The sequence below is a fragment of the Bos taurus genome, chromosome 7 (assembly GCF_002263795.3).
Source record: "Bos taurus isolate L1 Dominette 01449 registration number 42190680 breed Hereford chromosome 7, ARS-UCD2.0, whole genome shotgun sequence".
Classification (NCBI taxonomy): domain Eukaryota; kingdom Metazoa; phylum Chordata; class Mammalia; order Artiodactyla; family Bovidae; genus Bos; species Bos taurus.
The window spans coordinates 56992735-57017036 of NC_037334.1; the positions used below are offsets into that span (position 1 = coordinate 56992735).

The 24302-nt window shown below is 40.4% G+C and overlaps 1 protein-coding gene across 5 annotated transcripts in view; it reads right to left on the reverse strand.

Annotated features, from left to right (window-relative positions):
• The window catches only part of PRELID2 (PRELI domain containing 2), a 584002-nt gene that overhangs the window by 555475 nt on the left and 4225 nt on the right, over window positions 1-24302 (reverse strand). For 4 of the 5 annotated variants that reach the window (XR_003035643.2, XR_003035644.2, XM_024995234.2 and 1 more), the window contains exons 2-5: window positions 13168-13225; window positions 10723-10796; window positions 10138-10161; window positions 9038-9198 (exon numbers count right to left, since the gene is read on the reverse strand). Coding sequence is in view for 3 of the 5 variants with exons in the window: in XM_024995234.2 (XP_024851002.1) it covers window positions 9038-9198; window positions 10138-10161; window positions 10723-10796; window positions 13168-13225 (317 nt within the window). In the remaining 2 variants the exon portion in view is untranslated. The remainder of the gene's footprint in view (window positions 1-9037; window positions 9199-10137; window positions 10162-10722; window positions 10797-13167; window positions 13226-24302) is intronic. The other variant, XM_003586322.6, reaches the window with a different exon arrangement.

The window sequence follows — 24302 nt, forward strand, 5'->3', positions numbered from 1 at the left end:
AATCTGTGTTTAAAGTTTTGATTTGGGCTTTTTTGTTTCTTTTACTATATTCCAGGAGGGACATTTTGGATATTTTATAAATGGCAAGTCAACATAACCAATGTTATTAACACACATGCTACTAGGCTGAAATCTCCGTATCTCAGAAATAAGGTTTGCAAGCATCAGTGGACAAGCCAAAGCTCTTAGACATGGACAGGTGAAGACATGGGCCATCACGATGCTTGATGCTGAGTATGGGATTATGGTCTTGTCACTCAAAAGCAAAAGAAACCCAGCTCTGTACTATCACAAATGGCATGAGTCTCCACTGACAGCGATAAAACTTAAATTCTGCTTCACGATAACAGGAACTTTTTATTTACCACCCAACACACACCGTTATGCTGAAAGGGCAAAGCCCAAGAAAATAGTTTTACAAGATGATTCTTTTAGAATTACATTACTTGGATAAAGTAAATGTTATTATAACCAAATCTTCTGCATATCAATTACATTTCTACATGGTACAATAAAAATCTGTTAATAGTAAGAACCAGAAACTGACAGAAGTACATTTTAAAGTCTAGAAGCAAACACAAATTAGCAAGAAATTAATAAGTTTATCCTGGAATGGAAGGTTTCGGAGGGCAGAAACCATGACTTTCCATTCTGAAAAATCACACAGGGTGAAGTAAGTCAGAAAGAGAAAACCAAATACTGTATATTAAAGCATATATGTGGAATCTAGAAAAATGGTACAGTATGGACACCAAGGAGGTGAAAGAAGAGGTGGAGTGAATTGCGATTGAATCAGATACACTACCATGTATAAAGCAGCTAACTAATGAGAACCTACTGTATAGCACAGGGAATGCTACTCAGTGCTCTGTGGTCTTCTAAAAGGGACAGAAATACAAAACAGAGGGGTAAATGTGTATGTACAGCTGATTCACTTTCCTGTACAGCAGAAACTATACCGCACTGCAAAGCAATTATACGCCAATAAAATTTTAAGTTAAAAAAAATCTAAAACAAAACAGTCCATTCTCCACTTCCAAGAGTAAATAAATGCCTGTGCCTGCTTGTTAGGTCACTTCAGTCATGTCCAACTCTTTTGCAACCCCATGGACTACATAGTCCACCAGGATCTTCTGTCCATGGCATTCTCCAGGTAAGAATACTACAGTGGGCAGCCACGCCCTCCTCCATGGGATCGTCCCAACCCAGGTGTCAAACTCATGTCTCTCATGTCTCCTACATTGACAGGTGGGTTCTTTACCACTAGTGCCACCTGGGAAGCCAGTAAATGGCTGTATCCTACTCTATATAATAAAGTACATTCCCACAAAAGTTGACTTTTAATTTTTTTATCTTGGGTGGATTCATTTTTCTATTCTCTGACGTGGCCCAAGTGTCACAAGCTGTGCAGTGCATTGCCCCCAGCATCTCTGACTTTGAAAATCCAGGCAGCTCCTTAGAGCACCATGCAGCCTTGGATCTACAGCAGGTGGGGTCACAGCATAAGCCAAGAAGAGAACCCAAAATCCAGGGCAATTCAGTCGGAGTCAAAAGCCTATGGGCTTCTCAGGTGGCTCAGTGGATAAAGAATCTGCCGGCGATGCAGGCGACGCAGAAGACACAGGTTTGATCCCTGGCTCGGGAAGATCCCCTGGAGGAGGGCATGGCAACTTACTCCAGTATTCTTGCCTGGAGAATCCCACGGGCAGAGGAACCTGGCGGGCTGCCATCCACAGGATCGCAAAGAGTTGGACATGAGTGAAGTGACAGAGCATGCACACACACGTACAAACGCCCGCACTGACCCCTGCATGTCATGCTCTTCAGTGCTTCAATCTCACGCTGGAGCTAAAAGAGAAGGGTTCCTACTCCCATGACTCTCGAATTGAGGGACTTATAGCCCCAGAGATGGTGAGCCTGCAGAATGTAAAATCACAACATGAAATACTTCCCCAAAACATAATGGGAAACAACCATAATGTTTCAACATTAAAACAGTACACACTCAGGATTAGAATCAAAAGTTACATGAATTTTTAAGAAGATGAGGATAATAGCAGCAATAAAAGTCATGATGCTGAGCACTAATATTTATTGACCATTATTGGCAGGCACGGGTTTCCCTGGTGTCTCAGAGGGTAAAGAATCAGCTTGCAATGCAGGAGATACACATTGAATCCCTGGGTCAGGAAGATCCCCTGGAGGAGGAAATGGTAACCCACTCCAGGATTATTGCCCGGGAGGAACTCTCCTGGTGGTCCAGTGGTAAAGAATCTGCCTTCAATGTAGGGGATGCAGGTTCCATCCCTGATCAGAGAACTAAGATCCCACATGCTGTGGGGCTACTGAGCATGTGCTCTGGAGTCCTCATGCCAGAACGAAGACCCACTCTAGTATTCTTGCCTGAAAAATCTCTCAGACAGAGGAGCCCAGAGGGCTACAGTCCATGGGGTCACAAAGAGTCAGACATGACTTAGCAAGTAACACTTTCACTTTCACTTCACTTTCATAGGCAAGCACTGCTCTAAGCTCCCTGTGTGTATAATCGCATTTGATCCTCACAGCAGCCCTCTGAGATAAGGATATTATCCCCAACATACAGATGAAGAAACTGAGGCTTAGAGCAGTGAAGTACATTTTGCAAGGACATATATTTTGTTTCCAAGGTTGTTTCTAACCCCAGAATCTAGTCATTTACTGTGACACAGGACAGGAAAGACCTTGCACAGGCCTGGAGGAGCCAGGCTGGTTGTGCAATGAAGCAGAGCTATGATACAAACAAAGGAGCCAGGTATGGAAAGACGAGAGGCTGTGAGGGTGCCTTAGGGCTTGCTTTCCAGCTCCTGGTTCCTGTCTCTTGGGAGGCCTGATGATTGGTATAGAGCTACCTCTGTATTCACTTACTGAAGTAAGTTTCCGTCACTTCCCAAAGCATAACGGAGACAGTGGGTGCCATGTTGAAGAGGAAATGTGAAGAGGAAAAAAGGTGTGCAGTGGTCTTTCTTACTACACTCCAGTGGTGTGTACGCAGGCACCCCTCCATCTTCTACGCAGCTCATGTGTTTCAGAGGGAAGAGGACACCCCCTCCCCAACACCCACACTGCAGCTCCAGGGGCAGATGCTGACTGGTGAGGGCCAGTCAGCCCATATCAGCCTCTGACCACTCTCATTGGTCCAGGAAGGAGCGGGTGATTGAGGCTCACTCAGAGACTCGGAGAAAGGCCCTTTTCCCCACGGTTGGGATGGGTTCTCTTGCGCTCACAGGTCTCTTTCCCTCACTTAAATGAGGACAAATGTACGCCTGTGGAGGATTCATGTTGATGTGTGGCAGAACCAATACAATATTGTAAAGTAAAAAAATAATAATAAAAAAATAAATTAAAAAAAATAAAAACAAATTAAGACATGAGTCAGAAGCACCCACAAAAAAAAAAAAAATGAGGACAAATAAGTGTGCTACTCTAGTTGCTCCTGACAGCTAAGAGCTAACCCACCTTGGAAAAAAATTAGATATACAGGGAAAGGTGGAGCCCAAAGAACAGCAACTACAAAACTGCAGCCCACCTGGTTACGAGATAACAGAGCTCCTTACTGAGAGAAAGGGTAGTGTCATTGCCAGCAGCATAAATTCGAGAGCCAAATCGCCTGGATTTGAAGCTGATTCTGACACTTACTGGTCATGTTAGCTAGTATAAGTTACTTAACTTCTCTAAGCCTCAGGTTGTAAAGGGGGATAAGAACAGTTCTAACCTCATGGAGTTTCTCTGAGGATTAAGTGAATTTACATATATAAATTCATAAATACATACATACATCAAGCACTTAAAACAGTAGCTGGCATATAACGAACGTATATAAATGATGGCTGGGTAAGTCAGGGTGTCTGTAATTTACTGTGGAAGGCAGCCTGATTAGAAGAGGGGACAGAATAAGTAGAGAGTAAGTATAAGAGGACATTTCTGAGGCACGCAGTACTAAGCTGAACTCTGGAAAAACTGAGATAAATGCAAAATATCACATCACTCCAGGCTCTGGAAAGGATGCTAATTCCATTCCATAAAAACTGCAGGAAGAAAATGTCTTACAAAGTTAACAAAGGAAGAAAGCATATTAGAAATACCCAGTTGTGTGATACACAGACACGGAAAGACCGACGGAGCTCTGCCCTAAAAGATGCCACAACTGCAGAGACATCAGCAGGAGGCCAAAACTGGATTTATGTAGAGAGACGCGGAGCAAGGCTTAGCCAGAGTCTATGGGAGACTCACTGTGGGCCGTCTCTGAATTGAGCCAACAGGCCATGCACAGGACAGAATGACATCTGGTTTCCCATCACACGCCCACACCTGCTACCTAACACACAGCTTGAAGGCCTAATTTTAGACTCAGCAGCCGTGACAGCCTCTTTTTTTTCTTTATAAAAGGACTGTCCACATTTCATCCTCTGGACGCACTGACTAGTCACTACTCACACTCTCTGCCAAGGAGGGGAATGGAAGTAATACTGGGTCCTTCTTTCTTTAATGTCCCTCCCCACGCCCTGCCAAGATTATCCAGTCATTCAGAATGTCTGCCTAAAACACCATTCTAAATCCACATCAAGACCTAAGAAAACTTAAGTTTCCCAGAGCCTGGATCACAGCTGTCATCACACCATTCCCTGCTCAGAAACCTTTGTGTGACCACTTGTTGCCAAAGGAACAAAACCCATTCTCCATAACCTGGAACCTAAAGCAAGCTACAGTTTGAGATTAAGTCCATCCTTTTATAATTGTCCATATTCCTGCCTCACCACTTGGGGTCATATCTTACCTCAGTGACTTAGTGATGCTATCACTTTGGGTAAGTTATTTAACCTGAGCTTCAAAACACTACAGGCGAAGGATCTAGCTCTGACCTTGACATAGTAAGAGTCAGTAAATTCTGGCTGCTGTGCAGTAACCAAAAAGAGAGTGTTCTGCAGAGGACAAGAACATAAAAAAACAAAGAAAGGAGAAAGTGTAGTTGGCCAAAGCTTTTTTAGAGAGGAATCTGATAATATGTATCAAAATACAAAATGTATATAACCTTTGACCCAGAAATCCCACTTGCTCCATCTACTCTAAAAGGTCATTGAATAACTGAGGAAACATGTAACTACAATGAATTCATCAGGGCTTCCTAGATGGCTCAGTGGTTAAAAAAAAAAATCTGCCTGCAATGCAGAAGATGCAGGAGACTCAACTCGGGTTCAATCCCTGCATCAGGAAGATCCCCTGGAGGAGGAAATGGTAACTAATTCCAGTATTCTTGCCTGGAAATGCCACAGACAGAGAAGCCTGGCAGGCTACAGTCCATAAGGTTGCAGAGAGTTGGACAAGACTTATCAAGTAAACAACAACAAAGTAATTTTATCACACCACTGCTTATAATAGCAAAAAATTCAGAAACAATCTAAATGCCAATTAGGATTGGACAAAGAAAATTATGCAAATAGGCACAACTGTTAGATGATGAAAACTGCTTCTTTTTCTCTTGAATTGCTTAGTGTTTTTTACAAGATGCATGTATCATTTTTTTCCAGAATCAGACTATTAAAAAAAAATTTTTTTTTTAAACACACAAAGGAAAAAGGTCCTGAAGGATGTTCTCCCTGGATTATCTGGGCCAATTTTCATTTTATGAAGAATTGATGAAGCTTTAGTAAAAATTTTCAGACTCAGTAGCCCAGAGAGCTGATAAAATGAGGCTGAAATGAGATACTAATATATGAAATGAAAGACTTCTGTATTTTTTACATAAAATCAGCCAACTCTGTCCTTTTACTACTTCTACCAAAAAAAAAAAGTGAGGGAGCTCTATTCTTTATCTATAATTTTTATAGTTTGTCCCAAACATCTATGACTTTGGTCAAGTTCTTGGCATGAGGGAGACTGACAGGAAGAAAAAAAAAACCTAGTGGGTGGTTCAGAGTAAACCCACCTGAGATGCTAATAAGACTTGGCATTCATAATCAGTGTGCTGCTGGAGCATTCTAGAATTGTCACTATAGGACCAAAATTATGGGGAGCAGAAATGATGTGCACAAGTGCTGGGGTTTCATATGGATCTTAGACTTCTGTTTTTTAGTTATTTGGGTTTGAGGCTTTATTTGCCTTAAAATGATAGGTGAATAAAAAGTTCAAACCATACAGAATAGCAAAACACACAGTAAATTATCCTCTGAAATCAGTTCACAGCAATAATCACTATTAACATTTGGTGCTTGTTATAGTTTGTTTTTGTTTGTAAACCTACCTCAAAGGAATTAATCATTTCTCACCCGTTATACTGGCAAAAAATAAAAAAGTATGTTAAGTCCTGGCAATGTTATAGGAAATGAGCTTTCATGTTGATGTGAGTGTAAATTAACACATTAACATACTGGTCATAGGAACTTCCCCTGTGGTCCAGTATTAAGAACCCACTTTGCAATGCAGGAGATGCAGGTTCAAACCCTGGTCAAGGAACTAAGACTCCACATGCCGCAGGGAAACTAAGCCTGTGTCACAACTAGAGTCCTCACAACTCAACAAAGATTCTGCAACCAAGACCCAGCTCAGCCAAATAAATATTTTTTAAAAACCATATTGGTGACAGAATCTACATAAACCTAAAATATGCATACCCTGAGAACCTGTCACATAACTTTCTTTTATTGAGGAATAATTCATATACCATAATGTACCCCTTTAAGGTATATAGTTCAGTGGTTTTAGTATACTCAAGAGTTATGCAACCATCAACACTAGTTCCAGAATATTTTTATCATCCCCCCAAAAAATTCCATCTCCTGTCCTTCTTGCCTATGGCAAACACTAAATCTACTTTCTGTCCCTATGAATCTGCCTGTTGTGGACATTTAAAATAAACTGACTCAAACAATATATGGCCTTTTGTAACTGGCTGCTTTCACTGAAAATAGTGTGTTTAAACTTTATCCATGTAACATGAATCCTTACCCCATTTCTTTTTATGGCTGAATAATATTCCATTGTATGGATATACCATTTTTTGTTCTATATTCATCAGATGGTGGACGTTTGACTTGTTTCTATATTCTGCCTATTAGGAATAATGGTGCTATGAACATTCCTGCAAATCTTTGTGGACAATACAGTGTAGAACTGCTGGGTCAAGTGATAACTCTGTTTAACTATTTGAGGCACTGAAAAACCATCTTCCACCGCAGCTACACCACTGACATTTCTTTCAGCAGTGTGTGCGGCTTCCAGTTCCTCTACATCCTTTCCAGCACTCGCTATTGTGTCTTTTTTATTACAGCCATCGTAGTAGGCTCAAAATGGTATCTCATTGTGGTTTTAACTTCCATTTTCCTAAATACTAAAGATGCTGAATATCTTTTCAAATGCTTATTGGCCAACTGTATACCTTTTCGGATAAATATCTACTCAAATGTCTTAGCCATTTTTTAAGTGGGTTGTCTTTTTATTACTGAGTTATAATAGTCCTTTATATATTCTGGATACAAACTGAACTGAAACCCTTATCAGATTTTGCAAATACTTTCTCCCATTCTCTGGACTGTCTTTTCACCTTCTTGGTGTCCTTTGAAGCAGAAAAGTTTCAATTTTGATGAAGTCAAATTTACCTTTTTTTTTTTTCTTTTGTTGCTCAGGCTTTTGGTGGCATACTAAAAAATGATTGCCTAATTCAAGATCACAAAGATTTACCCCTATTTTTTTTTCCTAAGAGTTTTATAGTTTTCACTATTTGATTTAGATCTTGGATCCATTTTGAGTTAATTTTGTATTTGACATGAGGTAGAGGTCCATCTTTATTCTTTTGAAGCTGGATATCCAGTTGTGCAAGAATACTCTGTCCCCATTGAATTATCCTGGCATATAGCTCTTTAAAGGCAATGGCACCCCACTCCAGTACTCTTGCCTGGAAAATCCCATGGACAGAGGAGCCTGGTAGGCTGTAGTCCATGGGGTCGCTAAGAGTCGGACACAACTGAGTGACTTCACTTTCACTTTTCACTTTCATGCATTGGAGAAGGAAATGGCAACCCACTCCAGTGTTCTTGCCTGGAGAATCCCAGGGACTGGGGAGCCTGGTGGGCTGCCGTCTATGGGGTCGCACAGAGTCGGACACAACTGAAGTGACTTAGCAGCATAGCTCTTTAAAATCTACCTGAAGCTTGACTATGACAGTGGTTACACAACTGTATATGTGTGTGTTTGCCAAAACTCAATGAACTGTATGCTAAGAACTTCACTGTTTGTAAATAATAACTCAATAAACCTGAAATTAAAAATTCTCCTTTAACATAATACTGTAACAACTATATTTCAATAAAGAAATCAATTTTCCTTCAGAGAAACATTCACATATAGCATATTCAAGGATCATACACTTCACAAATATTATAGTACTGTTTATAATAAAGAGCAGTACTGCTTATAATCAAGAGTAATTAGAAATCATCTGAACATCTGTCAAAAAGGAAAAAAGCTAAAGAGAATACAGTATAATGATAGGATTGAACATCATGCAACAGTTTAAAGGAAAAATCTAGATTTTACAGACATCAAATGGATAAGGCTTAGAAACATTCTACAAAATGAAAAAGATAAGTACACAATGATTTGAACAGAATGAATGCATGTATTAAAAAGGATAAACAAAACTATATTATACAGGTTTTATGAGTATCTAAAGTTATCTCTTAAGGGTCTAGAAGAATACTCAATGCATTGAAAACATTCACTTCCTCTGGAGAAGGCAAAAGAACACCAGGATTAGACAGGACAATCAGAAAGGAGTTGAGCTGTCATTTTTCCCCCCAAAGAGAAATCTATTTACTGATTACTTGTGTGATTAAAAATCAATACTATGTAATTTATGTGAGTTTTAAGCAGAGGTTGTAAGAATAAAATCATAGCTCTTTAATGAGTGCTCATTTGTGCTTCCCTGCACCTTACCTACACACACACAAATGCACACGTGTGTGCACACGTGCACGCACACACACACACACACAGGTGATCTTACCAATTTGGATTTTCCGTACTTTCCCTGAAGACAGACTCTTCTTTCATGGATGCATATTGTGTCCATGTAAGGCAGTGACTCCTTATAGCCATGTTCCTTTCCTGAGGATTGAACCATGATTCCTCTTCTAACTGGATATTAGGTACCTTTAAAATGTTCACCTGTCCAAAAGAGGGAGAACGGCTTTCTGAATTTAAGAAGAGCAAGCTATTAATATATAAAGACTCTGTCCAGAGTTGCTTCCAATCTTGAGGACAAGCGATCCTGATATATGGATGATGGTTCACCAATGGCTCTAGGTCCCTGATAATCAAACATACAATGACCTTACTAAAGGCTGGTGAGGACATGCAAATGGCCTAGAATTTATGCAGGCTGTACAGTCTCTGGCCCAATTTCCCTAACTGCTAAACACTAAGCAAATTATCAGCCTCCCTCATGTCTCCTCTAGGGCTGGTTATGGCCTTCTTAAATTGATGGATTCTAACTGGGCCCACTTATGGACTCACATGCAGGATAAAATATTTTCTTCATTTTAAACTCTGTCCAATATCTAGAAATGTATGCTTTCCTGGGTGGAGGAAACATGGAAAACTACAAAGGCAGAATCGTACAAGTCAGAGGTGTCCTTAAATTATTTAAGAATAGAGATACAAGACAAAGTTGAATGCCTTTTTAAATAATAGATTCAAAGCGTGTATATAGGGCAAAGGGAGGGTACACACTCTGTGAAAAAAGCCAGCAATAATTTCCTGCATATACTGCAATATACTGCTATCTGGAAAATAAAAGAAAGTTCATTTTCACTGTCTTATCAGCCTTCTTTCCAGTAAAGAAAGTGACAGTCTTCACCCATGTTTAGAAAGTGATGGAAGCTGCCATGTTTTGTATATACAGCACAGCCACACAATTTGCAAGCTACCTGGCAGGAGCCTTGGGTTTTACATCACACACACAATCACTTCCGGGTTGAAAAGATCACATGAAACATGTTTTAAAATGTGCATCAAGACGTTCTCCTCTTATTCCCTAATGATTCTAAGGATTTTTGTCATAATCACCCTATGGTTAAAGCAATGTGATTACAATTTTCCACTCACCTCTTTCCAGCAATCATCAGAGTGCTTAAGGATTTCAAAGAGAAAAAACAATTTGCTATCATGAAGATTTCATCATCAATACCATTACTTTACAGAAATAGACACAAAAAGACTTACAGAGGGTGCTGAGAACATTATACTACCAAAACCATTCTCTCTGACAGTGAAATGGAAACTGAAGCTTTTCTCTTCCTTACTGAAGATCAGATGAAATATTTACCACCTGCCCCCTTCTGATTATTCTTACCTAGGAGTCGTATCTAACCATGGACAGATCAGAAAAGATGGTCACTTCATGCAAAATAGCCAAAGTATCTTTTAAAATAATTGCAGTCCATCTCTATGTACACTAAGCACCCTCCACAAAAGAGAAGCAAAACATACAGGAAAAAAACTATCTCTGGTAGCACCTATCAAAACTGAGGTTGGAGAGGAGACAGATGTCTTCCTTTGAAAGGCTAGGAGACAGGAGAACTGGGAAATTTCTAACACTTATTTACATCAGAAAATGCTATTTCTTTGCATGACTATTTGAAAATCACCCAGTGTTACACAAAATCTGATTAAATTTTGAAATGAGTTTACCTTCCTTAAAATTTCTGGAACCACATTCTGACAGACTGCAATCCTCTTTCTATAGATGATCCCTGTTGACACATCTAGAAACAGAAAATGTTTACACTCAAAAAAAAAAAAAACTGAAGTAAATGTATTCTTATTTTAATGTCAATAAAATTTTAATGTCAATCTCAATTTTCTATATGGAGAATTCCTAAAGAAAATGTTTAACTCAAAACCCAGCTTCCCTGACCACTTTCCTTCACCAAATCTCTCCAAATATCTGTGAACCCACCAGGCTCCTCTGTCCATGGGATTCTCCAGGCAAGAATACTTGAGTGGGTTGCCATGCTCTCCTCCAAGGGAATCTCCCCGACCCAGGGATCAAACCCAGGTCTCCTGCATTGCAGGCGGACTGTTTACCATCTGAGCCACCAGTGAAGCACATTCTAAAGTCAAGGACAAAAGAATTGCAAATGGGGACTTCCCCAGCAGTCCAGTGGTTATGACTCCTCTTGCCAATGCAGGCAGCATGGGTTCGATCCCTGGTCTGGAAACTAAGGTCCAACATGCCGTAGGGTACAACCAAAAGAAAGTTTTTAAAGTAATAAAATAAGAAAGTCTATTTCTGAAGTCTCCAATGAGACCTTTAAAAAGACACAAATTGTTCACTGCTCTGGACTATCAATGTCAACACTCCAGTGGCCATGGCCAATGAGCCTTCTGCTCAGCTGCAGCTAATGTTTAACATGTTTTAACAAAACAATGGAGAATCTAATTCTGTCACCTTCTGTACCAAACGAGTTTTCAAGCACCAATTTCTGGCTACGAATTTAAACCTATTATTATTACATTGGGCATACTCTTCTGTCATAGGGAAGCAGACTCTCTGTGGCTAGAACTATTCTGTTCCGGAAAAAAGTTTACAGAATAGTATTAAGGGCATTAAAAAAAATGTGATAAATTTGAGTTGAAAAAAAGGAAAGCGAATCAGAGAAAAATATAAACTCTGAAGTGTTGTCTTTTGCTCTGTGAAGTACATGACTCAGCCAAGTTCCTTCACGGTTTCTCAAAGCTTGGACTATAACACTATAACAGTCCTGAACCTTGGTGCAAACACCCTGAATACTCTGAAGTTGTTGGGAGGATGAGAAACTGGTTCATCTCCTCTGCCCACTGGCACCCTTTGGTCATCTCATCCAAAGTCTGCAGCACACATAGAGAAAATGGATGAGCTACTCCTGGAGGTGAAGATGCCCCTGTCAACGGCAGAAATTATAATTAACCACTTTGGAATATGCATGCTGTTCTATTGCTTGATTCTTCTCAACAACCTAAAGACAGGCTGTGATTACTTTCCCATTTGAAAGAAGAAATAGAGCCTCCAAGAAGTTAGGTCATGTAGATAGGAACGAAATTAGGACCTGAAATCAAACTTCTCTAATACCATGTAAAACCTTTCTCCCATGAGTACAGGTACCTGAGAAAATCGTTTTTCATCGTATTTACAGAGCTATAGAAATGCAGAAAAGACCCTCACAAAGATAGTTCTCTCTTCACCAAGCACAGAGAAGGCCTCAGAGTCATGAAATAAAGAGCAGCATCTCATGTTTTCCTAGAAGAGGTTCAAGAGCCTGGTAGACCGGACCTGCCTGTCTCCAAAGGTTTATACTTTGACAATGAGCACCATTATAGCTTCCTTCATTGCCCAACTCTCAAGTTCAAACACTGAGAGTGAAAACACTTCTACCAGAGATGTGAATGACAGAACAGGAAAGACCCCTACACTCCAGTCCAGCAGTCAATAAACATCTTCTGTAAAGTGCCAGATAATAAATAAATGTTAGGTTTTGTGAGCCATACAGTCTCTGTTACAAATCTACTGTTGTGATAAGGAAAGAAGCACAGATAACACATAAAAAAATGGGCATAGCTGGGTGCCAATAAAACTTTATTTACAACAACAGGCCACACAAAGATAATTTGTCAAGCCCTGCTCTAGTCAATAGTGAACCATATTGTTAAGCACAGTTCTGACTCCATAATCCAATCACTTCACAGTCACATCTCATATACGTGCTATTAGTCACACCTATTTTGTCATAAAATGATATGTGAATATATTAAAGGACAAAGCCATGTAACCTCAGTTAAGTTACTTAACCTCTCTATACCTTGGTTTCTTCATTCATTAAAAAGGAATTATATCGTTCTGAGGATTAAGTTAATAAAAATAAAAGTCCCCGGTACACATTAAGTTTTGAAAAATGGTAACTGTCACAGCTGTCATCAATTCTTAATGGAGAAGATGACAAGAGTGAACGGCAAGTCTTCTACTGCTGGAAAGGCTGGGTGCTCTTTCTGATCAGCCACCTCGAATGCAGAGCTATACCTGTTAATAGATATGTTTAAAATATCACAGGCCACATACACACACAGACACACATCTTTACAAAACTCAGTAATACTTACCTTTTCTTTCCTCCACAATTTTTACGGAGATGACATTTTTATCCATGGGGTTTGGATACTAAATAAAAACACACAAAGAAAAATTACCATTCATTTTTTGGCAAAATGAATTACTTTATAGCAACCACTTATTTGCAGGAACTGTAAATCTTTTTCAAGCAATCTCTAGGGGGTTCCCAGGTGGCGCTAGTGGTAAAGAACCTGCTTGCCAATGCAGGAGACCCAGGAGACGCAGGTTCGATCCCTGGGTTGGGAAGATCACCTGGAGAAGTGAATGGATACCCAGTCCAGTATTCTTGTCTGAAGAATCCCATGGACAGAAGAGCCTGGTGGGCCATAGTCCATGGGGCCACAGAGTCTGATGCCACTGAAGTGACTTCACATACATGCACAAGCAATCTCTAAGGCTAGTTTGCAATCAAATGTCTTAATTTTACTAATTCAGAATAGATAAGTGAGATGCTGTTACCAATTGTACCTGTTGGAGTCAGCCTAGCTCTGGGTGGAGAAGGGAAGGTTAGGTTAAGCTTAATAATAATACTGGGCTTCCCTAGTAGCACAGACGGTAAAGAGTCTGGCCTGCAATGCGGGAGACCAGGGTTCCATCCCTGGGTCAGGAAGATCCCCTGGAGAAGGGGATGGCAACCCACTCCAGTACTCTTGCCTGGAGAATTCCATGGACAGACCATGGGGTCGTAAAGAGTCGGACATGACTGAGCACTGAACAGCAACAATAATAATACTATAATATTGAACCAGCCTTACATAACTCAGGAGTATTCTTTGTACAAGGCACTGTGCTAAATGCTTTACTTGCATGATCTTTTTTAAAATCAGCCTCTCTGTTGTGACTGGGTTATGGGATATCATTGTCTTTCAGAAACTAAATGGAAACTAAAGAAAATCAGAAAACTTAAGGTCAGCCAGCTGGTTAATAGTAGAGCCACAAAATTAAACCCGGCCTAAAACACAGCGCATTCCTTCACTATTGTCCTTTACTATTGCCTGGTGGGCTGGGTCAGCATCACAGGAGTGTAATCACAGAAGTCTATGCCGGGTCCTCAATAAGTAAGTGTATATATGTGCACAGCTGAGTCACTGGGCTGTACAGCAGAAACTGGCACAGCACTGTAAATCAACTATATTTCAATAAAGAAAAAAGTGCAAAATAAATACTTTATTTATGGATTAAATTCCCCTGAAACACAATTTGGATGTTAAAAGAGCTGATAATAGCTACCATTTTTGTCCTAGGCAGCTTAATACATTATTTCAGTTTGATTTTCAAAACTATTCCTTGAGTTCCATGTTGGGTTTTTTTTTTTTCTCCCTTCCACCTGTGAGAAATAAGACTTGGATAAACTAGGTAATTTGCTTAAAATCAGTTAATGAGCGTCAAGACTGTAATTTAGCCACAGATACTTTCCTTTGCCTTCAAGGCCTGCCCACCTAACCTGTTTTCAAACATCTCAGCTACTCAAATCCCACCCTTTCCATGTTGCAGATGCAAAGAAGGAGACTTAGAGCGTAGAAGTCCTCAAAGCTGTAGGACAAGCAGGCTGTTCACCAGGCCTGCTGAGCACCCCTCAGGTTCTGTTCCCAGAGGCATACTGCTTCATAGTGAGATCTAATCCGAAAGGAAAATCACAGGCAAGTCCCATCCAAAGCAGCATAAAGTGCTGAGGGGGAGACCAGGGCAGCAGACAGATGGGGGCGTGGGTAGGAGACAGGGCCCTCCACTTGGTAAGCTTGAGCTGTAAGCCTTCTGAACCCAGGAAATGGTAAAGGAAATTCAATGAGCAGGGTTCTCCCCAACCCCGCAGCAGCTGTGTGCCTGTGAGCATCCATGTGTGTATGTATGTGTATATAAGAGGCTGACTGATCTTCAGGGAACATTCTTAAAGATATCTGTGGCCCAAAAGGACAAGGGGTTAGAATACAGACTCTGAAAGAGCAGGGCTTCTCTATCTCAATCACCTAGCAGTGGCTGGCACATAGTAGGCACTCAATGAATATCTGCTGAATGAATGAACCATCTAGAAGATAAACCTCACTGACCTCCAGGATCGATGTGGAAACTAAACCTTACCCCCTTCAGGGACCAAGGGCACCAATTTATGAAGAGAGCACTGGGCTCCATTCTCAGCATCCTCAACCCCAAACCAGACCTCAGGCCGTAAACTCTGCCAGTCACACTTCCATCCGGACAACTGCAATTTTGAGAACTCATCAACAACACTTTTTTTTTGGGGGGGGGGGGGACCACACTGAAAGACTTTCAGTATCTTAGTTCTGTGACCAAGGATCAAACCCAACTCTGGCACTGAAAGCATCAAGTTCTAACAACTGGACAACCAAGGAATTCCCCAACATGGCTTTTTAAATATTTATTTATTTGTTCATTCATTCATGTTTGCCACAGGGAAAAAAAAATGCTCAAAATTATGATGCCTGTTTTCTTGATGTTTAACTTTCAGTGTTTTTTTGAAGATAATGTTCACCACAGGGGATCAGGTTTAACTATTGTGTTTCTCAGGAAGGGGGCCTCACACAACACCCTTGAAGTTAGCAAGATACCTGAGACTCACACAGATGCCCTCAATTTTTAAGTGTGTGTGTATGTATACATCAGAACTTTTATACTAAGGTAAACTGAGAATATGAGAATACTGCCTCTACTCTAATTCTGGTTTACACACTGTCTTATATTCATCAATATACCCTGACTGATGAATATTAGAAATACACTGTAAATAGCAGGAAGATGGCTGAACTAAATTACAAAAGAAGCTGTAAATGTAATCACCAGAGAAGGCTAATGATAAAAATTCCCTAAGTTCTGATTACTGCACAAAATTAGCAGTGAAATTCCTAAAGATTACAAACTCAAAGAAGAGCCAATTCTTTGAGACCCTGATGCTGGGAAAGATTGAAGGCAAAAGAAGAAGGAGCAGCAGACGATGAGATGGTTAGACAGCATCACTGACTCAACAGACATTGAGTCTGAGCAAATTCCAGGAGATAGTGGACAGGGAAGCCTGTTGTGCTGCAGTCCATGGGGTCGCAAAGAGTCAGACACGACTGAGTGACTGAACAACAACAAACTCAAATGCTTTATTTATGCTTTTCTATAACTTTAATATTTGCTTATTAAGGTAAAGGTGAAGTCGCTCAGTCATGTCTGACACTTTGTGACCCCATGGACTGTAGCCCACCAGGCTCCTCCATCCATGGAATTTTCTAGGCAAAAGTACTAGAGTGGGTTGCCATTTCCTTCTCCAGGGTATCTTCCAGACCTGGGGATCGAACCCGGGTCTCCCGCATTACAGACAGACGCTTTATCGTCTGAGCCACCAGGGAATCCCCTAAGGTAAAGGATATCGATTTAAATAATAGCAAAAACATTCTTCATTTAACAATTTTCTTGACTATGCTGGCACTGTTCAATGCACTAAGGATAAAGGAATAAAACAAACAAAACTGTAGATTCTTAGAAATTTTACATGTTAGAAAATAAAATAAAATAATGACAAAATAAATCATAGGGATAATAGGATGGGAATTGTGAAGAGGGGCCATTGTAAAATATTTATGTTTAGTCGCTTCGGTCACGTCCAACTCTATACAACCCCATGGACTGTCTCTGTCCATAGGGACTCCTCTGTCCATAGGGATTCTCCAGGCAAGAATACTGGAGTAGGTAGCCATGCCCTCCTCCAGGTAAAACACTTAAGGGTCACTAACTAGACAATTCTTATAAATTACAAAGTAATATGGAAGTTGTCTCAGTCAAACACAAGAAATCCCAGACTATTCATATCAGTAAACTCATTTACAAGACTCAGGTCATTTTCCTGTGCAACTACTTTTGCAGTTGAATAGATGTGGAGCCTCAAGTTTCCTTCCATAGAAGAACGGGAAAAGAAATCAGAGGTCTATTTACAAAAGCTAAATACTGTGACATGAAAGGCATATATTTCAAGTTTCTTTAAAGATTTATTGTGCTGAGGCTCCCCCTACCTGGCATCACTTGAAATGATCTGACACCATCTTGTAGTAACTTGAACATTCATGATTTAACTCACAAAAATGTATCTGAAGTCAGATAACAAGGGACCCAGAGAGGGAAGCCAGCTCAGAGAAGGTCACCACCAGGAATGCCAATTTGGGAAGACAGGAAGCAGGTGACCAGGTTTCTCTGGACACCTCTACAAACACAGTGTGACAGTGGAAAGGATCAAGCTAGATCATGATCGAGCACATCAAAGACTTACTGAGCATCTACTATCTGAGCAGAGTGCTGGAGTAGAGGGCCCCATGTGTATTATACCTCATTTCATCCTCCTCAAAACAAGTAAATCTATTAAAATGCATTAAGATAAGGAGTCTCATGTTGATAACATAATGGCATATGGGACTTCTCCGAAAGTCCAATGGTGAAGACTTCGCTCTCCAAGGCAGGGGGTGCTGGTTCGATCCCTGGTCAGGGAACTAAGATCCCACATGACTCACAGCCAAAAAACAGAAGCAGTATTGTAACAAATTCAATAAAGACTTGGAAAAAAAAGTGGTTCACATTTTTAAAAAAAGAATCTTTAAAATAAAACAGAAACAAACAAAAAACCATAATGGCATAAAGCCTGACCATGTGCAGGGCAACCCTGGGATCTTCCGGTTTCTACTTCACACTGATGACTCTTCATGGAAGCAAAGTGGTCTGATGAGCCAGATATCAGCCAAGAACCCTTACCGTCCTTGGACCTGGTACATCCAGTGGACCACAGACTGCAGTGGCTAAGAACTACCTCACAGAGATTTGCACATTTGCCAAACGTTCTGGGTGACATGAGGGAGTTTTCAAGGTATATTTGAGATCATTTTGAATTTACTTACAATTCTTACTTTCTTCACACAATATATAAACTAGTCCTTTACCTTTTCTTAAGATATAAATGTATTGCAAATATCACTGCTTATATTATATGTATGTAAGTCAAGACTCGGATGCTGGGAGGGATTGAGGGAAGGAGGAAAAGGGGACGACAGAGTATGAGATGGCTGGATGGCATCACCGACTCGATGGATGTAAATTTGAGTGAACTCCGGGAGTTGGTGATAGGGAGGCCTGGCGTGCTGCGATTCATGGGGTCGCAAAGAGTCGGACACGACTGAGCGACTGAACTGAACTGAACTGAAGTCTAACAAGGGTAAAATGTAGCCTCCTCCTACATTGTCATATACCTTGCTTTCATTTGTTTTTACATATTAAAAGGCAAGAAGCCAGAAACTGCAAAATAAGAGGTAAAAAACACCATAAACATTAAAACAAACACTTAGCTATGACGAGTGAGAGGCCAAGAGAGAGTATCTAACTACAGGAACAACAGTCAATATACTTCTGGGAGTAGATTCATGAAGATAGGGTATATTTACCTTTCTTATTTACATGAGGGAGAAATATAATTAGCTTTCATAAAGCTTACTCTTAAGAGAGTGGAGCTACTACAATATCAACTTTCGGGACTTCTCTAGTGGTCCAAATTAAGAATCCGCTTTCCAATGCAGGGAACATGAGTTCAATCCCTCGCCGGGGGACTCAGATCCCACATGGCACCAGGCAAGTAAGCCAGCAGGCCACAGCTAGAAGTCTACATGCTGCAACAAAGACTCCGCACAGCCAAAAAAATTTTCTTAATAAATATCTAAATAAAATGCCAACTTCCCAAAAAAGCCAGAAGTCAGTGCCTGCCTTTTATAAAACTCGCACAAAAAAAAGTCAATGACCTCCAAAGGAGCCATTGTTTACCAACTTGCAAACAGCATTATCCAAGACAGCACAAGCACAAGGAAGCAGTTAGCTGATGTATCTGTATTAGTCCTGCAAAGAAGGCCATAGGGACCTCACATCAGTCTGGGATGTTAACATATTACTTTTATAAGCATTAAGGGAATCTTTGCTACCCAGGCTGCTGCCAAATGCATGCATGCAGAGGGATAGAGCTGCTGAAAGAGATTTGGCATTTAGTTACACAAAGAAATCACCGTGGGCTGTGCCAAACTCCCTTTACGAGCTACATGCAACAGTCTATCTTAGAAGAAAAGCACAGTTGATTGTAAAATAAAATATTATAAAATACCAAGATCAAGTGATTAATCAAAATGTCAATATCAAAGACTAAACACAGTGAAGTCAGCAGACATTTCAAATGGTTGTTCACTGGCCTCTTCAGTAGGAGGATAAAGTAGACAGAACAAAGGACAAGAAGCCAGGACCTGCAGACCGTGATGCTGCCACCTGTGAACCCCGGCCGATGGCCCACCAGATGATCCTCAAAGCCCTCCTGGTAGGCAAGTTCTGATTCTAAACAATGGCCAGCCACCCTCATTCATGCCAAAATGTCCCAATGATGGGCAACGACATGATGAAATTCTTTAAAAAGTATCATTTATACAATTGTACAAAGGTGTACAAAGGAACATCCTCTTCCCTAAACATTAAAGGCATACACAAACCCAGTGCATTTAGAGATACAATGTCTACAAAATAACTGACAGGTACTGTTCGAAAGAAACCAGGATTCAGGAGAGCACCAAGGAACTGAGGAGGAGACAAAGACACAACTAAATGCAAAGTGGGATCCTGGACCCCAGAGCACGGGATTGAATCCTATACTGAAAAAAATATCATACTAGTAAGCAAGTGCCAAAATTTGAATAATGTCTGTTATAAGAGTTAACATGGTATCAGCGGTAATTCCCTCATTTTATAAACTATACAGTATTTTGGGAAGTTAAGGATACTGGAATTTTCTGGTTCTGCAACATTTTGTAAGTTGATGAAAGCTTAAGAAGTAAACAAAATTAAAGACAGTCTGGAAAACAGAAAGGATTTTAGAATCCAAGAGACCTGAGTTGAAGCCCACCTATGGGAATCTCAGAAAAATTATTTTATCTCAGTCTGCCTTCCTTTCTTCATCTGTGAAATTAGAAAACGAAACAAAACAAAAAGGCCACACCTCAAAGAGCTGTTATAGGAATTCAAGGAAATAATGTTATGTAAAGTGTAACATTCGGCACCTTACTGGTTTGCTACTAAAAAACGAATCAATATTTTTGAAAACTTAGTTTCAAGACTTCAGTCTTTATCTTGTAATTTACTGTGGTGTGATATTAAGTATATTATTAGTATCCATTTGCAATCCAGATATATTTAAAAGGTTATTCAAAAATTAATAGATGTTTCTAATATTTCTAGATTAGTAAAACCTTACAAGCTCATGCTTTAACCAATTCATAATTTGTGTGAGTACTCCCAGATACTTTCCTGCCCACAAGCATGAAGGAAAGCACTGCATTGGAGCAGAGAGTACTCTGTACTCTCAAAGCTCTTGTAAAGTGAAGTGAAGTGAAGTCGCTCAGTTGTGTCCGACTCTTTGCGACCCCATACACTGGAGCCCACCAGGCTCCTCTGTCCATGAAATTCTCCAGGCAAGGATACTGGAGTAGGTTGCCATTTCCTTCTCCAGGGGATCTTCCCAACCCAGGGATCGAACTCCAGTCTCCTGCATTGTAGGCAGACTTTACCATCTGAGCTACCAATAATTAAAACATCAATCTTGCCCTACAGGGTATGTCTGTGATATGCCTTTAAGAAGGCACTTTTACAAAAAATACAAAATAACTTATCTCCCTTTATCCCCCATAACAGGAAACTCCTTGAGGCCAGGGCTATGTTTTACTTAGCTTTTCATCTCCCAGAGGCCAAAGGATACACAGATCTATTGTGAATTTCTATTAGAAAACACATAAAGAATGTTTAACTGTTAGTTCTTTGACAGCTAAAAATCTCCTATCTTCCAGGCACTGATTAAGCCATAATCTCTACTAGGTAACTTACCAAGTATGCTTTGGTACTATTTAAATGCCAATTAAAAAATAAATCATAATGCAAATGCACACCTTTATTCATGCTCACTACTGACTTCCCTGGTGGCTCACTTGGTAAAGAGTCTGCCTGCAATGTGGGAGACCCAGGCTCAATCCTTGGGTTGGGAAGATCTCCTGGAGAAGGAACTGGCAACCCACTCCAGTATTCTTGCCTGGAGAATTTCATGGACAGAGGAGGCTGGTGGGCTCCAGTCCATGGGGTCACAAAGAGTCAGACACGACTGAATGACTGAACACTTTCACCTTCTCCCCTTTATTACTCCAAGTTAGTAAACATCTCTGCAGAGATACTGTGTGGCACCTACCATGTGGCTACATTACACTATGAATATTGTATGCACTGTGTTCATTATCTAACTTACTTCTTCCCAATGACTCCAGAAGACAGTATTATTAGTATTTTGCAAATGAGGAAACTGCGGCATAGAAAAGTGAACTGACTTGCCCAAACTCACAGCTAAAAGCTCCCGGACCCCAGCTGATGTCAGAGCCCATGCTCTTCCTTTCTGTAACTTCTCCTTCCTGTTGTGCTTAATTTTCTAATAGAATTGAGGAGGGGAAGTTAAAAGTGAAGAAGGACTATCACAGTGTGAACAAAAAGATAAATAACCACATGTTAACCCAGGCCTATCATTTGTCAGATCACTTATTTTGGAAATACAGGTCTATCTCAAATATTTCAGGAACTCTGCACAGAGAGATGTTCCACACATTTAAGTGCCAGATTTGCAAGGGAGAAAAGACAGGATCAGAAATGGAAACATTATTAATTACCCAATCAACTTTCTACTCTAAATGGAAATAGCCATTCATAAATCTCCTTTGTGAGTTTAAGGGTAAACATTCAAACCATTTTGTTCAGAACATCAGGCTCCTGGCTAGAATAAATAAAACCTGAAGCCACTGTGTTGAAGCAAAGAAATTATTTTACTCTGTCCATTTTGTTACAGTACCCAAAGGACGGACATGCTACTGAATCCCACACCAACTTCAGCCTGAAATTGCACAAGGCTAAATCCCAGAAGAGAATATTTCACTCATTCATTCAATAAGCATTTGCTGACTGTCTACTATGTTCATGATCTCTTTGGATATTTGAGATAAATCAAGAACAGATGATAAAACCTCCACCCAGGAAGCTTACACTCTATTCACAATGGCTCTTTTTTGCCTATAGGATAACAAGAAAATCAACCTGAAGGGCTTCCTTGGCGGTTCAGTGGTTAAGACTCCACACTTCGGATTCAGGGGGGTGAAAGTTCCATCCCTGGTCCAGGAACTATTAAGATCCCATATGCCACAAGGCATGGCCAATAATTAAACAAAAAAGAAAGAGACAACGAACCTGAACAACTCGATGGTGAGAAAAACCATAACTTCTCTGGTTTCATTAGAGAATAAACAAGAAAAATCCAGGCACAATCAATGCTCTCTGAGTCCTTCTTTATGACTTTCAATTCCAGGTAGACAAAATTTAGGACATCTTTTAGAAAGAAACTTTTAAAAAATATAGGAATCCAGTTCACCATGCAAGGCAAGCCCATGAAAGAGCCCACACGAGCTTTCAAAGATGGGGCAGCCTAGCAGCTGCCATATCCACCTATGCAGTAGTGGGCTCTGTTTCTGGGTGTTTTAAGTAAAAGAAAGGAAGCAGCTATAAATGATGAGAAGTACAAAGCTGAGAGTCATACAAAGAAACAAACCAAAACACACTGTCAAGAGCACTGACACTGTAGTTCACAGAAAGTACAGTTTAGCATCTGATGAATAAACCATTTTGGTTTTCACAGCATTCCTCCGTGAAGAGTTCATTGAGACACATTACACTCCACGAACAAAGAGTATTGAGGTGTTTGTTTTCAAGGTGCCACTTAACTTTGAAAGCATGTAGCTAATATATTGCCTGTGGTATCCAACAGGCAGGTGTAAGAAGAGCAAACATTCCTAAGGCTTTAAAAATAGTAGGATATTATAACTTGGAAGGCAAGCCCTAACATACCAAAAGCCAGAGATCAGTAGACTCCGTTTAAAATAGAATTTCCTCACTGCTGTAGCGCCTTCAAACATACCATTGTGCAACATCAGATTAAATGCTTCCCAGAGATCCTCAGATGATTGTCCCTTCTGCAAAGCACTTTCCTTTGAATCCAAAAAAAAAAAAAACAAAAACATAAAGACTAAAAGAAAAAGAAAAGTGTATTTTGCCAAAAGGATCATTCTTACTACCTTATGCTTAAAAAAAATTTTGTCAACTGTTAGACATTTGCTTCTCACAAAAATACTGGGAGATTGGTGGGGTACACAGCATAACATTCCACATGCAAGAACTTAAGACAGCAGGGCTGACTCACACGGTTGTGCATGTTGCCGACTGCACAAGGTTTTCCAGCCAAGCAGGCCAGGGAGCGCAGGGCTACAACCACAGAGAAGAAGGAGCACTTCTTTCTAACTTGCATTAACAGCCCGCAGACTTCCCACTAGTCCCATTTACTGCGAGCTTATGGGATAAACCACCTCAACGATGCCTCTTTCTAATTTGCACAAGGGCACAGTCTAGAATGGTGGAAACTCTTTCCCAAGGCCACCCCAAAACTGCTCGTACTGAAGGAAGCACAATGAATGGACTCCAGGGCTACTGACTTCCAGCTCATGACTTTAAATGAAGGTGAAAATTCTCACAGCAAACGAATTTACTGACTTCCTAGAGATAGCCCCTTAGCCCCATCCAGGGATCTCTGGAAGGACTGCTTTGTGACTAGAAGTGCACTGACCCATCTCTAGACCTTTTCTGCACGTGTTCTCCTCCTCTTTCCCTGGCCTTACCTTTCAAATATCCTCCTCAGTCTTTATTTACTATGTGCCAGGCACTTTGCTAACTTTATAAGAATTCTTTCTAGGACTTGCCTGGGGGTCCAGTGGTTAAGACTCTGAGTTGTGGTCCGAAACAAGAGAAGCCACCAAAATGAGAAGCCCATCAATGCAACTAAAGAAAGTCTAGGCACAGCAATGAAAACCCAGCACAGTCAAAAATAAACAAATTAATTAATTAATTTTAAAAAAGAATCCTTCCAGATCTTAACTGAACCCAGCTAGATAAGTGACCACAGCTATAACACAAAGCACCTAGAAACCACCCACCTGAGCCCAGGCAATCCACAGAAACACAGAAACATGAGAATTAAAAGCTT